This window comes from Vombatus ursinus, unplaced genomic scaffold (genome assembly GCF_900497805.2).
Source record: "Vombatus ursinus unplaced genomic scaffold, bare-nosed wombat genome assembly UNPS02004577.1, whole genome shotgun sequence".
Taxonomy (NCBI): Eukaryota; Metazoa; Chordata; class Mammalia; order Diprotodontia; family Vombatidae; genus Vombatus; species Vombatus ursinus.
This window is the reverse complement of record NW_020944355.1, coordinates 3,088,249-3,104,734: the sequence shown is the minus strand read 5'-3', so window position 1 is coordinate 3,104,734 and position 16,486 is coordinate 3,088,249. Positions and strand designations below refer to the sequence as shown.

The 16,486-nt window shown below is 37.3% G+C and overlaps 1 protein-coding gene across 1 annotated transcript in view; it reads left to right on the top strand.

Moving 5' to 3' along the window:
• The window catches only part of DIAPH2 (diaphanous related formin 2), a 770,217-nt gene that overhangs the window by 25,277 nt on the left and 728,454 nt on the right, over positions 1-16,486 (top strand). The window contains exon 5 of the mRNA XM_027838327.1: positions 3,056-3,076. Coding sequence (XP_027694128.1) covers positions 3,056-3,076 — 21 coding nt within the window. The remainder of the gene's footprint in view (positions 1-3,055; positions 3,077-16,486) is intronic.

Here is a 16,486-nt window from a genome sequence, read left to right as displayed (position 1 = left end):
AACTTATAAAGTTGATATTTTTAACATCTGCTTTAAAGAAAAATGAGGCTAATCACACCTCAGATACCAGAGAGAGTGAGCTTGTATTTAAAAAGGGGAGGGGAATAGGCATGTATGCATACAAGTGTGTGTATGTATATTTTTTAATTTTATGTGTATATGTATCTGTGTGCATACATACACACATATACACACAGCATACACATATACATATGTGTATATATATTTATATATGTGTGTATGTATGTGAAAATGAAAAGAAAAAAAACCCCTGCAATTTCCCCAGTGTATGGAATTCCTTATGTAGAAATTCTGTGCCAAAGCACATTTGTGACGCCTCTGTAACTTATGGCACTAGAGTTGCCATTTGGCTAAGGTCACAGGGTCAGGACATGGCAGTTGCAAGATTTGAACTCATACCCCATGGCACCTCTCATGTATTCTGTGAGTATGTGCACATAACATTTGTTTATATATAATTTTTATTCCCTTATTTCAATGCAAATTGATTTTGATTTGCTTCTGGTATCAGATATGAGAACATTATTCAGACTATTTCTCTATGGTCCTGTCAGTGGCAAAACACCTGAATCATGGGATGGCAGAACCATTCACTTTGCCTCTGCCAATGTACCCAATTGATATGATGTATTTTAGCCAAAATCAATCATGTTACAATCTGGATGCATTGTTAAATAGGCCCAAATGACCAGTTCTGCCAGACCTTAGTTCCCTTGTTATGCTTTGTATCTCTTCTCATTGTTAGGGCTGTCTGACTTTACCATATCAATGTTATGGTTGTGCTAAGTTAAAAAGGGTCCACCAGAACCCCTCTCTCTTTCTCTTTCTTTCTTTCTTTTCCTTCCTTCCTTCCTTTCCTCTTTCCTTCTTTTTTCTTTCCTTCCTTCTTTCCTTTTCCTTCCTTCCTTCCTTTCTCTTCTTGTTTCCTTCCTTTCTGTTCTTCCTTCCTTCCTTCCTTCTTTCTTTCTTTCTTTCTTTCTTTCTTCCTTTCTTTCTTCCTTTCTTTCTTTCTTTCTTTCTTTCTTTCTTTCTTTCTTTCTTTCTTTCTTTCTTTCTCTTTCTTTCTTTCTTTCTTTCTTTCTCACTGAGGTGAAATCATCATTTAAGTAAAATAACTTTCCATGGACAAATTTGTTGATAGTATCAGGGTATCTTTTATTCATTCAAATAATTATATGTTGACTGAATACTTAAAGTGGTCTTTCTGAGATTCCTAGTCTCTTTTTGGAGATAGGTCAGTAGTGCTAATGCTCATATTTCACAAAAAACATTAGATTACCCCTTTTCTTTGTACTTTGGAATTATGAAGTCTTCTAATCTGGAATTTCATTCTGCCAAGTATGAAACTTGATTTTTTTCAAAAGTGATAACTGCAAAAATATTTATCTTAAATTTAGTACCCTTTGCCATCTTTTCAATATAAATTTGCCCATTTTCTTTCTGGTCTGGGCCAGGTTTAACTCAGGCCAGTCCCATGCTTTCAGGCTTGGGTTTGGAACACAATGAGACATTTGTAGGTGATAAAATATTTAACAAAGAGAAGCTCACTTAACCATAAAAAGTATTAATAAGGATACAACATTGATTTTGGTGAATTAGACTCTCTCCTGCCCCCACACTTGCCACAGTGGCTATGCTGGATATGAAAGACATCCCATAAGGCAGTGGAATTTCTGCTGAACATCAGGGCCGCTAACTCCCCGTCGGCTGGGCTTTTTATCCCTCACAAGGAAGCCATGCCAGTGGCTTGAGCCTTAGTCTCATGTACCAACCAAATCCTGAGGATGGCCTCCTAGTCCTCTTAAAGGGAAACAAGCCCAGCCTCTATAAAATAGATGCCATTCCTACCAGCTCCTACCACTTGGTGGCAAGGGCCCCCAAATCTTCTAAATGGCTAGAAGACCATTACTGAGCAGCTGACTTTGGGGATGTGAGAAGCTTGGCATAGGCAGCTCTGAAGGAGCAGCTCAGTTCAAGTAAAGTCCTTGGAAAGAGTGCAATTCTGGCATTGGGGGTGGTATCAGGGCCTGTGTAGAGTGGGCTTCCCATCGCAGAGCAGAAGTGGTGAACGGGAGGACACCAGTGTGTCTGGCCATTCCAACCACTCTGCCATTTTTGTGAATCCTCCAACTGAGCTGTTTGCTTCTAGTTGGATTTGTGGTTGAAAATGCTAGTCATGGTTATCGCTTAACTTCCTTTTACAGAGTTAATGTCTGAGGAACTTGAACTGTGTCCCTCAGTCCCTATTCAAGTAAAAGCCCAGCCGAGGTTTTTGGAATTGCTTATTTCATCAGGATGAATGTGTGGGATGTTAAAGAGTGGGCTTGGATACCATTTTTGTTTGTCTTCATCCAATATATAGTAATCTTTCATGACATATAAAATAATTACGTAGAAAACTAGAGTAGTAAAAGTGACATGTCTTTTTTTGTGGGTTTTACCTTTAAAAAATGAGTGTTTTTTACAGTTTGATTTAAGTAAATATTTAAGATTTAAATCCAAAGGCCACTTCTTAAATTACTTACTGGAATTTCAAAAGCAGCATTCATGTTTAAAAATTGAACATCTCAATATTAACTATATGCTTGTCATAATAAAGAGAAAAAATTCTGTCTCTAAAATTATTCTATTCCTTAGTATTCACTTGGATTATAACTGAATTTTAAAAATATTTAATGCTCACCTTTACTTTCATGTCTTTTATTACTTTACATTAGAATTATGAACCCTCTTAGAGTAAGCTTTCAAAACTATTCAGTCTAAAATAATACTAATCTCTTATTTGACTGGATATTCTGAGTGGGTAATCTCAAAACATCTTGGTTTTTTTTTAAGATGGTGATAGTGTTGTTGTGTTTCCATTTCTAATCAGATATTATTTCTAAACTATATAACAAGTAGTACTAGGTATTTACTAATTTACTAAACACTTAACTAATTTTGTGAAAAGCTTCTTGTTGCTAATATTGTTGCTATTTGTTTTTTGTTTTTTTTTCTTACACCATAATCACTCTCTGTTGACAACTGTATGCAGATAGTTGGAAGTAAAGTTATGGTGAGTACAAATAATATATTGTTCTCCCCCCTCACCTGCCCCAGAATTATATTTGTATTTTCGAGAATTGAGCATATAAAAAGTGTGTGTGTGTGTATCATATATATACATATATAAACATATAATATATAGTTGATTATAGTGTTTGATTTGCTTAGATCTTTTTTTTTTGCTTGTTTCTCACCAAAGTAATGAAAGAAACATTGAGAGGAAGTGTTTTTCCATGTGCAGTTTTGAATCTCATTAAACTCTTTATTATTTAAATACTTTAAAAAATAGAATATGATTCTGCTGTCCTGGTTTTAACTAAGTTGAATTCACATTTTCAAAGATGAGTGTAACCTTGTCAGTCCTGCGGATCCCCCTGACAATGTGTTTCACAGCATGGGGTTATTGAGCTGCTTCAGCTCTTCCCTGTGTTCCACTGGTGCTCATAGACACACCTTACTCAAGAGCTCTGCTTGTGGGAGTGGGGTGAGGGGGTTGCCCTTTGATTTATTCACCATGCTTAGTTGAGTACTATTGTGCAGTCAGAATTAGGGTAGACAAGCTACTCCAAGACTCTGATTCTCTTCCTGGCTATGGCATTAATTATTTTTGTGACTCCATTCTCTGGCTCAGTTTTCTTATTTATGAAATGAAGGGTCAACAGTATAAGGTCGGAATATTGCTGTGGGGTAGGAAATGATGAATTGGTGGATTTAGAAAAACAGCGACAGGCATGGACTTATGAAGGAAGATGCTTTCCACCCTCAGAGAAACAGAGAACAAATAAGTATAATATGGTGTTTCATAAATGCATATAAATGTGTATGTCTATATATGAGTATGATGATAAATATCTATTATACCTATATGTATGTAAGTATATGGATGTGTATGTGTATATATATTTGTGTACATACACACATACATATATAACTTACCTCTCAGAGCTTAATTGTAGCCTTCTTTAGAGGGAGAGGAAGGGGAAAAAAAGAACAAAGTAAAAAGTGCACAGCAGAGAACAAAATAAAATCTACAAGGAAATAAAGAAAAGATGGACAGCTCTGAATACAACGTGTAGTATTTATTGTATAGGCTTTCTTGAAATGGAAATTTATTGCTTTGTATTTTGAATCCTCTCTTATGTTCTGCTGTGTACATGGCAGTGGTTTTTTTCTTATTTTGTATTTAACTTTAAGTATTTAAGTTTGCTTCTTTTTTCTTTTCTTCTTTTGTATTTAAATTTAAAATAAAAAAAATTACCAAAAACAGTAAAATGAAGGGTTGGGATAAGATGCTTTTTAAGGTCCCTTCCAGCTTGAACAGTCAGAAGTTTTTAAGTGCAACTTTCTAATGCAGTGGTTATTTACCACTGTGTACCATGCCAAGAGTCATCCATATTGGTATTAAGAGCCAATCATAAAGACTTTTACTTTCCTAATTTGACCTGATAGTATACATATTACTTCTATTCCACAGAAGGTACGGAGAACTTAGTGAAGCATCAGTGAAGGATAGTACTTGACAAAATAGGATGGTAGGAAGACCCATCCTCCATTTTAAGGCACTTGACTAATGCACAAATTTGAGTCAGATACTGGTGAAAAGTAATAAAAATAGCGGGAATATATAGAACCTTTGACATACTTTTCTGTTTAATCCTCCCAAAATCTCTGTAAGGTTCTTACTATAAATATCACCCACCCCCATTTTATAGATGAGAAAATGGAGACTCAGTAAAGTCAGATAACTTGCCACTAAACACATAAAGTTTGGTGAGTAATGGAGTGATTTGGACTCAGGTCTTGCCTGACTTATAGTTTTGTGCTCTCTCTGTTATATCTTAAGTGTCCTTATCACGGGAACTTCGTACAGAATGATTTGTATATCTTTGTATATCCAGTAGCTAAGGAAGCAGGACAGGGGATGCTCCTTAACACCATCTATGCCACCACCTACCAATGCTGGGCTTGGTCAGACCACTGGCTTTTCCAATTTATTCTTTGGGTCTTCTCTCAGTTCTGGCTTTGGTCTTTTCCCGTCCTCCAGGAAGGATGAGCATGTGGAAAAAATCCTGACAGTGGAGTCACAGGATCCGCGTTCAGATCCTGGCTCTCTGAGACCTTGGGCAAGTCATTCATCCTCTCTAGGCCTGTTTTCTTATCTGTAAAATGAGGGGCTTGGATTAGCTGATCTCTAAGGTTCTTTCCGGAATCTGATCTATGATTTTAGGATCACTTTGATATCAATATGTTAGTGATATGCTACAAAGATGTCTCAGGTGCTGTTGGGTGGGGCAGGGCAGGGCTGGGAAGTCTTGTATCTCTGGCTTTTTTTTTCTAAACTCTTACTGAACTCACCCATGGTGCGTCTCACTAATTAGGAAGGCTCAATGAGTTTGGCAGTTGAGTATTCCCTTAGAGCAGTGGAAGGGGTTTCAGTCTTGTGCAACTCATCATTACCCCATTTGGGTTCTTTTTTGGCAAAGATTCTAAAGTGGTTTGCCATTTCCTTCTCTAGCTCATTTTACAGATGAAGAAACTGAGGCAGAGAGGGTTAAGTGACTTGCCCAGGGTCATACAGGTAATAAGTGTCTGAGGCCAGATTTGAACTCCGGTCCACCTGATTCCAGGCCCAGCACACTAGTCACTGTAGCACCACCCAGTTTTGCTCCTTGGAACCAGAGGCCCTAGATTTCCATCCTAGCTCTGCTGCTCACTTCATGCGCCACCTTGGCCAAGTTATTTAACCTTTCTGGTTCTCCTTCCTGGATCTGTACAGGGATGGGGTTAGACTAGGGCGTGTCATAGGGCTTTTCTGGCTCTAAGTCTATGATCTTGTGGTCCTTTGGTTGCTCTTCCTCCTGTGGCCACTTGAGTTTTCTCCTGAGGATCTGCTGCCCAGGACTCTTTCTCTTCCCTCTTCTAGTGCTGCTGCTGGAGCTGCTGAGAAACCTGCTGTCCTCAGCCTTTTCTCCCCCTCTGCCTTCCTTTGGAGGTGGGAGATAAGAGTTTAAAGTGGTTTTAATTTGCATCTCTTCTATTCTTAGTGATTTGGAGCATTCTTTGACATGGCCTCTGGTTATTTGTCATGTTTGATGGCTATTAGTACAGTACCCAAACTGTCGGTCAGTTCCATTATATATCATGAGCTTTTGGAGTCTCAGAAACTGACTGCCATTTATAATATTGATCATGGCTTCCTATGAGTACAAGCTTCACATAGTGAGCTTATATGTGATGTTTCAGAACACAACACTTCCCTAAGTCTGTGACTGCTTGCATTCCTAAATGTTCTCTGGTGTTGAAACAAAATCCCCATAGGGTTAGGTATGGCTATCTGGCCTCAGGCTGGAATATCAAATGTACATTCATTTAGCTGTGGCTTAGCCCTCTTTGAATATGATAGTCCATTGGAAAACCAAATGCTGATATGTTTTACATCTCAAGAACTCTACTAGTTTTACTACCTAGAGCACCTGAATTGTTTTTTGTTTCTTTATCCCCCAAATAAATGAAATATGTTTTGAATGTAAAAAAAATCTATAAATTCAGTTTGTATAAAATTTAATTAAACTTGCTAATAGTAAACCATACTAAGTCATAATTTATATAAATTCTGACAATTTTTTTTACAACCTTATTATTTGGAAGATAAGATAAATCAAAATGTGTTGTCTAGATCTGATATGAATATATGCAGTGGAAAAATGTATAGTCAGAACTTTTTCTAAGACACCCCCCAACATCCCTCCAAACACCCTAGAACACCTAATTTACATTTAATTTGATGGATTCTGAAGGGCCTGGAGTCAGGAAGACCTGAGTTCAGATTTAGCCTTTCACACTTACTAAGCTGTGTGACCTTCTTGGGCAAATCACTTAACCTCTGTCTGCCTCAGTTTCCTGATCTTTTAAATCGGAGTAATAATAGCACCTACCTCCTAGAGTTGTTGTGAGGACAAAATGAAATACAGTATGTATAAAGTGCTTTGCAAACATTATTGTTGTTGTTATTATTGTTTTTTGCTTGGCAGTTGGGGTTAAGTGACTTGCCCAGGGTCACACAGCTAGTAAGTGTAATATGTCTGAGGTCACATTTGAACTCGTATCCTCCTGACCCCAGGGCTGGTAGTCTATCCACTGCGCCACCTAGCTGCCCCTAACATATTATTATTATCATTACAATTTGTTGTCCCCTCTAGGTATGTTCAAAGAATGTTTGGATTCATTTTTATCAGTCATTGCTTGGGTCATGTGTGATCAGCCCCGGATTTGGCAATTAAGAAATTCTTGAAAATTTTGGAGGGAGCAGTTTCAGTTCATTAATGATATCAGAAGCCACATTGAGATTTCAGAAACATCTTGGACTCTTTGCCATCCAACCTGTTGCCCCTTGTACAGATTCTGCCTTGGCACTGCATGTCACGGTCATTCCTCTATTTCCTCTCCCACTGCTGCCACTCTGCTGCAGTTGTTTTTTTACTCAGAGTAAGTAAAAAAAAAAAAATGTGTTTAGTACCATGGTCAGTTCCTTACATCCTCCACTCCCAAAATAGTCAGCCATTGTAACAAAACAAAACACTAAACTGACAGTTAAGCAAAATTGACCAACAAAGTATAAATCAGTGATAACACATACACCACTTCAATCCCATGGTCACCCCCCTCTTTAATGGGAGGGGAGTTGATGTTTCTTCATCCACTTTCTTAAGGTGCATGTTGGTCATTGCAGTTAATGTGAGTCGGGCTGCCTTTTAATGATGTCTCTTGTTTTATTTATTGTGTATCTCATTCTCCTGATTCTTCTTTTCTTCATGTTGGATGAATGCAATTAAGTCTCCTCTTATCTCTCTGTCTTCCTCGATTTGTCCTTTCTTATGACACAGTAATATTCCATTTAATTCTCAATTTGTTTAGCTCTTTCCTTATTGATGAGCACCCGTTTGGTTTCCATTTTTTCTGCTACCATAAAAATCATCACTATAAATATTTTGGTATATATGGGGTGTTTATTTTTGTGTTTGACTTCCATTGAGTATATTCCTAGTAGTGGCATTGCTGGGTAAAAGGGCATGAACGGTTTAGTGTTTTTTTATTGCACAGTTCCAAATCGGTCTACACAACAGTTGGACCAATTCACGGCTCATCAACAATGTATTAGTGTATTACCTCTGCTCCTCTGCTTTCTTCTGCCTACAGTGCTCTTCTGGCTGTTGGAATCCTACTTGTCTTTCTAATCTAAGCCCATATGCCAGCTCTTCCACGAAGCCTTGCTACGTCACTTTGGCCAGAAGTCAGGTCTTCTTCCTCTGAATTCCTGTAGCGCTACATTTGTACTTTGTTGCTTAACTATCTTTGTATCCCCTAAGCTCCTAGCACATGCTTTGCACATATAACTAGGATTATTTAATGTCTCTTTGGCTCCATAAGGCAGGACAAGGTAGGAGTTAAAAAGAAGGAGAATCTGCAGTATAATGGGATACCTCATTAAGTAGTGAGTGTAGGATTAGAAGAGAGAACCATCACTGTGGGCTGGAATGATTGGGGAAGGTTGGGGAAGATTTGATACAAATGGGAGAAGGACTGGAGCTATAGCAAGACCACAGAGGAAGGCCCAGGGATTCCTCTGGGGCGTAGTAGAGGCCAGCCACATTTTATTTGGTCTAGATGTTTGCCAGTGGGCTTTGAAGTGAGTTAAAGATTGTTATATCACCTCAGGGTAACATTGACAAAGCTGTTTTAGGGGATTAATAAAAAACAGGATTTGACACAGATGAAATAGGTTACAATGAGAGATGGTACAATCTCTCCGTGCAAATATTTACACATAGGATAGATGATTTGGAGAAGAGTGAAGAGACTGGACCAGTGGAACCTTTTCAGTGCAGTATCTCCTAACCCTGAGGAGATGATTTATGATATATTGTAGCATGTGCTCCAAAACAGAGTTAGCTAATAACCAAAGGTCCCATCTAAAGAAAGGTCCCATATATAATAAAATATTTATAGTAGCATTTTTAGTAGCAGAACACTAGAAAAACTCAGAATTCCTTCCCCAGTGATGTCATTATTTCAGGTTGAAATTAATTGGCTCATAGTCCAGGGGCTGGAAATATAAGCCTTTTTATGTCATGTACCATCAGATTGTGCTTAAAGGAGAATTTGACTGCATGTGGAAGATTTAAGCAAACCCAGCTGAGGTTTGAAAATAGTATTGTCAGAGGTACCCCTTGTTTCTCCTCATGTGTTTGTTCCCTGAAGCATCTCTGTGTCCTCTCAAGAAACCAGGGCTTTAACTGCTTGTGATTAGCATGTGAGATTGTGGTACAGGGGTCTAAATGGAGTCACCCTTGGAGTATCTGCCACCGAAGCAGTTGTGTAGCATCTCACATTGATTTGGGAATGGGCAGAGGGATTTGGGTTGTTTCAGTCTGGGCCATTTGAACCACTTCCAGGCAGCCCTACGTCTGGGGAAGGATCACTGGATCTGAGACTTAGAGCTGCAAGACCTCTCTGAAGCTATCTGGTCCAGATCTCTCATTTTACAGGGGAGGAAACTGAGATCTGGAGAGGGGAAGTGACTTGTTCCAGGGTCATACAGTTAGTAAGTAGCAGAGGAGGGTGTCCAACTCTGGTCCTCTGATTCCGTATCCATGCTTTCCCTCTATACTCTGGGATTAAATAACTCGTCATATTTTTGTTCAATTTAGGTGAGAAAATTACAGGCATTTCACTTAGGCATTACCAGGCTTCTCAACATTTTGAATTTTGAACACTTGATAATCAATTTTCTCCCTATTGTGTGGTTCTCTGGGTTAGGAGAGCTTGTCATACTGAGACTCCATTCCTGTTTAGTTTGAAAATGTATTGTCAGTATAATGTGTTTGCATATGTTATTGTTAGCTAGCCAGCTTCATAGTGCTATCTCTAAAATACTGCTAAACACGACGGTGTTGGGAGTTGGCTTGTATACCTGGGTGGATTGGTTAACTGATATTGTAGTCCTAGATTGGTGATATGATTGTAGGTTTTGTGGCATTCCATGGCTTAGTTGTTTCATGTTAATTATTTGAATAAAGGGAAAACTTGCAAGGAGGATTTCAGTCTTAGTTTACTCAGTGTTTTCTGCATAATTAATTGTGCAAGCCAGAAGGGGGAGACAAACCGTGCATTATTGGAGTTTATAGATAGCTTTGCTTATAATGACAGAGTATTTGCATTCATTTCCCACTTTGACTTTTTTTTCTTGTTTAGTTTTGGTTACTGGAATAGTTGCTACTGTAAAATGTTCAACTTTATGGTAGTGACAATTTTGTTGAAAATATCTAAATTCAATTAGAATAAAAATGATTAATTTCATTACATTTTAACTGATGCATAAAAAATAGAAAAAGAAACTAATGTGGTAAGCAGATGAAAATAAGACTTGAGACTATTTAATGGTGGGCGATTATAAGTGATCTTTTAAAAATTGCATGAACATTGTTAAACTCCCAATTTATTTTTTTTCTAATTTCATATCCATTAAGTATAATAAATAGATACTTTCCCATTCCTTATATTTTAATAAAGATAATCAGATGAGAATTGTTTTGGCTATAGGTATTCAGGTTTTGTTTTTGGTTTTTTTTGCTTTTAAATTCTATATATCTTCATTGACTTGAAGAACATTTTCTTAACTGAGCCTTTCCTTACATTAGGATGTATTGCCATAAGTAAAATCACATTTATTATGCTCGGATAAATTCAATATTTAAAGATGCCCAAAAAAATGTAGAGAGATTAATTAATGCTAGGAGCACTTAATAGGAAAAATAGTGCTATCTCATTTTTTTTAACTTATGTTTTATAAATTAATTGAAATTTCCCAATAGGAATGATAACATTTTGTGATATCTCTTGGCTGTCAAAAGTCTCTGTGTTGGCAATACCTTTGCAGTTCTGAGCATGGATTTAGTAGAAGGAATGCTGCATTGAGACATGTATTTGACCCCCAATTCACCTACTTATTTTCCCTTGTTACATTGTGCAATTCACTGAATCTTCTTAAACTTCCACTTCCTCTGTTATTAAATAGCCATGATACTTTTTATTTACTGGCAGGTGTTACACAAATGTTGTTGTTTTCTAACATTAATTAAATATCATTTGGAGAATTTTTAGCATGAAGAACTCTGCAGAATTTCTCCCTAGTGTATTTTATGAAGGAGGGATTAATGGAAGGTTGATGTAGCTTTGTAGTCCGTTGCCACTCATGACTCCTTCACCCAAAATGGCATAAAAGATAATATTTAGAAGACGTGTGATCGAAAAAAGAGGAACACTGTTATGTATTGAGAGTGAGGGATAATCCAAATGGTCCACTGGTGCTTCCATGCTATTAAAGGACCTTGCCAAAAAAGTCTAGGACAATCTGAACCTCCTGGATAATTTGGGGGGAAGTATGGATAAGAATTATGCCGTTTGAGACAACATGGTAGGTTGCAGTCTGTGGCATTGAAAAGAATGCCCACACTGAGGAGATTATGGATCCACTGGAGTAATAAAATAATTAGGTATCATTTCTTTCTTCCAAATTCATTTTTTGTACATGTATGATGAGGTACTTCAGTAGTTCCATGATTAGATATATGGGTAACTTATTTTCATTGTGAAGTCATAGCTTATATGAGTTCCTTTAAAAACTTAGCTACCCATTTCTCTGTATTATGTTGACTTTTGCAGTTGAGAAAAATGTACTAAATTCTTATTTTGTTTTTACTTTTCAACTGTGAAATAACAGTATAGCACACTAGCATTTTTGCCAATCATACATTGTAGGATATTTCTGTTACAGGTAGTTGAAAAATTTTACTTAGCATAATCTCTCCAACGTGATCTTTACATAAGGTTCATTACTGCCACCATAGAGTTTAACATGTAGCAAAGACTGGGGATATATATCCTTTATTGTTCAAGGACATTCTTTTTCAGAAAATCAGATTATTTCAAAATCTTTATCTCCATTTCTGATCTGTTTCCCAAGCTCCAGGCTCCCATTTTCAGTGGCCTACCTGGATGCCTGGCTGGTACCTCAGACTCAGTGTGTCCAAAATGGAAATGACTTTTCCCCCTAAAAACAGTTCTTTCTTCTAACCTCCTTATTTCTTTCAGTCGTTCCATTATTTACCTAGTTGCTCAGGCTCAAAATCTCTCGGTTATATTTGATTCTCCCCTCTTTCTGGGACCATTTATATCTAAAAAGTTGTTCAGTTCTGTCTTTTCTGCTTTGGCAATCTATGTCATATAGGTTCACCTTTTTATTGTTCCTGCAGCCTCTGTCCTGTTGTAGGCCCTCATGAGCACCTACCTGACTATTGCACTTAACCTCCTAACCACTGTTCCTGACTCTAGTTTTCCACTCCCCACCCCACCCCATCCCAGGTTTCACAATCACTAATAGATTAATCTTCAGAATAGGACTTAAGAGCTGCAAGGGATCTTAGAAACCATCTTCTCCAACACCTGTATTTTATAACTTAGGAAATGGAAGGTCAGAGACATGAAGTATCTTGTTTAAGGTCACGTAGCTGGTACCACTGGGGATCCAAAGTGGGAATCAATCCAAATCCAGATTGGCTTATCCCAAATTCAGTGTTCTTTCTACTTCATCACATTTGCAGATTCATGTCGTTCCTCTGGTGACTTCCTATTGCATATCAAACGTTGTCCATAGCTTAGTATTCAAACTTCTCTCCAATGTGATGCCATCCTATCATTCTAATCTCATCTTCCATTTTTTACCCTGCCCATATTGTACATGGATTCAGAGGTCACCTAGACAACTCACCAACCCTCATACATGCCCATAGCATGGTATGGTAAAAGAATGCCATACTGGGAGTCAGGAAAAACCTGGTTTGGGTGCCTGCCTCTGTTGTCTAACTAGCTGTTTGATTTGGGGCAAGTCTTTTCGATTTTAAGCCTCAGTTTCCTAATCTGTAAAATGGAGACAACACCCATAGTACCTACTGCACAGGCTTGTTAGGATCAAATGGGATAATGTATTATAAGTAAAGTGCTTTGCAAACTATAAAGCACTATGTAAATGTTAGTCAAGATTACCTCCATACCTTTGTTCATGCTGTGCTGAACACCTGGATTATATACCTTCGTCCTCATTTTTGCCTATTGAAATCTAATCCAACTTAAATGCCACTCCCTATACTTCCATGAAGCCTTCCCTAATTTCCTTCCTGTTGCAGTAAAAAATCTCTCAGATATCCTTTTGCAACTCTAACACATTTGTGTTGTTTTGTATTAATTATGCATTATGAAAAGGTTGAGTGATTTTCCATTTTTTATCAGTCTGCTGTCTTCCTTCCAACTCAAGTCAAATCAAACAGCATTTATTAAGTTCTTACTATGTGCCAGGATCGCTGCCAAATGCTAGGGATATAAAGAAAAGCAAAAACATCAAAAATAAAAAAACAACAGTCTAGCTCTCAAGGAATTCCCAGTTCAATGCACAGGGGTGAAGTGGAACACTATGCCGTCAACTGTGTACAAGTGAGATATACAGAGGTTAAGTTCAAGATGATATGATGGGGAAGGCACTAATATTTAGGAGGAATGGGAAAGGCGTCTTGCAGAAGGTGAGATTTTAGCTGAGACTTGGAAGAAACCACAGAAGCCAGGAGACGAGGATGAGGAGGAAAAGAAATTTCAGGTGTAGGGGACAGTTAGTGAAAGTGCATGGTGTCAAGAGATGGCTTTTCTTGTGTCAGGAACAGCAGGGAGACCAAAGTCACTGGGTTACAGAGTATGTGAAAGAAAGTAAGATGTAGGAGGAATGGAAATGTAGGGAGGGGTCAGGTTAGGAAACCCTTTAAAAGCCTGGTTTCATCCCTGATGATATTGCTACGATCTCAATTTGTTCATGAGCCAATCTTTCTGCAAACTCATCTTTCCTCCTACCATTTTTCATTATTTTGTGTGATGATAATATTGTTGATAATCTTCTAACACTGTCCTCCGTAAGAGAGAAAGTGTTTTTTGTTGATTTTGTTTTGTTGCAACAGACCACCCCCCTCCATACCAAAATACTTAGAAGAACCTCGACCCCTAAAGAATTTATTTGCCTAGAACAGTGGAGCAAAATTGCCGAATTGTGTTATAGCTCTGGAGAGTACAAGTCACTTTCAAGTTTATACTGACTGTTGACAGAAAGCAAAGCTATATAATACTTCAAGCTCAATAGCTTTGTACCAACATTGGCCATTATACTTGACCTGAGTTGAAATTCAGTTCCACAGGCATTTATTAGGTGTTTAAAGTATGTGCCAGGCACTATGCTGGGCACTAGGGATTTAAAGACAAAACGAAACAGCTTCTGCTCTTCAGGATCTTGCCTTTTATGGTGGGGGTAGGGGGAGATAACCACATATACAAAGATGAGTAAATGTAACATCAATAAGATGTAATTTTTAGGGGAGTTCCTAACACCTAGGGGAGTCAGGAAAGGCCTCTTGTAAGAGGTGCCACTTGAGCTAAACCTTGAAAAGAGCTAGGAATTTCAACAAGTAGACATGAAGAGTAGGAACATTCCAGGCATGGGGGTTACTTTGCCTGTTTGAAAGCCTCGAAATGGGAAATAGAATGTTGATTTCAGGAAAATAGGACCAGTGGTTGGAATATAGACTGTTTGAGGTGAAGTTATGTGTTATCAGACTGGAAAGATAGGTTTGAATTAGATTGTGAACAACTAAATGCTAAACAGGATAATTTATATTTTATCCTGGTAATAATAATGAGTGGTTCAAGCTTTATGAGCAAGGGAGGGGGGTGCAGGAAGTGACAGGTTAAGACTGAAAAAATTTAAATATGACAGCACAAGTCAACTGATAAAGGGTTCTAGTTTTGGTCATTGTCCCCCTCCCCTTGTCTCTTTCTATTGAACACACTGCTGTTCTTCCATTCACCCAAGTTCACCTAGGAGCCATCCTTGACTCTTCACTTTCACTTATGCTCATGTCTAATCTTGACAAATCCTGTTGATTCTACTTTCATAACATCTCTCCCATCAGTTCCTTATTCATACTGTAACTAGCCTAATTCAGGTCCTTGTTACCTCCCACCCAGCTGGCAGTAGCCTCCTAATTTGTCTCTCTGCCTCCAGTTTTTTGCCCTCTTGAATTCATCTTGTATACGGATATCAGATTAGTATTTCTGAAGCATTTTCCCCCATAGCTCCTCCACAGCATTTTCTTTACCATGTGCCAGACTCTGTGCTTAAGTACTAAGTGAGAGAAATTTTCTTTTATGGATTGTTTTAGCTACATTTCATAAATTTTTATGTGTTTTTTAAAAATTCTTTTTAAGGTAATCATTATTTCAGTGATTTCTTCTTTGATCCATTCATTATTTTGACTATCATTACTTAGTCTTCATTTTCATTTGCATCTTATGCAACATTTTCCATACTCATTCGAGTTTGTATTTTGCTAACTTTTGTAAAGGTTATATTTAAATGTCGTTGCTTTCTTGCATTTATTTGAGTTCCTTATGCTATGGCATATATTCTCTTCTTTGGTAAAGGTTGTATGCAATGCTGAAAAGTAAGAACACTCTTTTAGATTCCCATTTAATAGTTTGCTTATACATCTATCAAAGTTACTTTTCCAGTGTTTGATTGAGATTCCAAATTGCCTTCCTGTTTATATTAAATTTAACTAGCTCTAAAAGAGGGATATCAGTTCACATGTAGTTATTACGATTGTTTCATTATAGGGCCTTTAAGCTTGACTTACTTTTCTTATTTGTCTCTTGCCAGTATCTATTTTTATTGTTGTAGTCTTATCCGAAAATATAATTGCAACTTCTGCTTTTTGGGATTCAGCTGAAGCATTATTCTAGTCTCTCACTGTAACTCTTTATGTTTTATGTGCATTTTTCATTCAGAAAATTATTTAGGGTTTATTTTCTAATCTATTCTGCAGCTCTCTTGATTTATGGTATTTATCCAGTTAACATTAAAGGTTATAATTAAATTAACTTTTTCCTCTATCACATCCTGTTATAGAACTCTTTAAAATTACCTGTGACTTTGTTGTTCTTGTAGAATCTAATCCTATTTTCTGCCCTCACACCTTTTTATCTGAGGTAGGCAAGGAAAGAATGAAAATGTAATAGTATAATCAAGAGATCTGGGTCTGAGAAGGGAAGAGGAGGAGGGACAGGATAGGAAAATTTTGTTATTGCATCAGTATAGGTCTTGAATATAGCTTGGTAGATTGATTTCCAGTTAGTTTAAGCATTTTGTAGTTAATTTTGAATAGGATTCCCCCTTTATATTATAACTTCCTGGATATATATATATATATATGCATATAATATAATATGTATAAATATATATATATATATATATAATATGTATAATTTATAT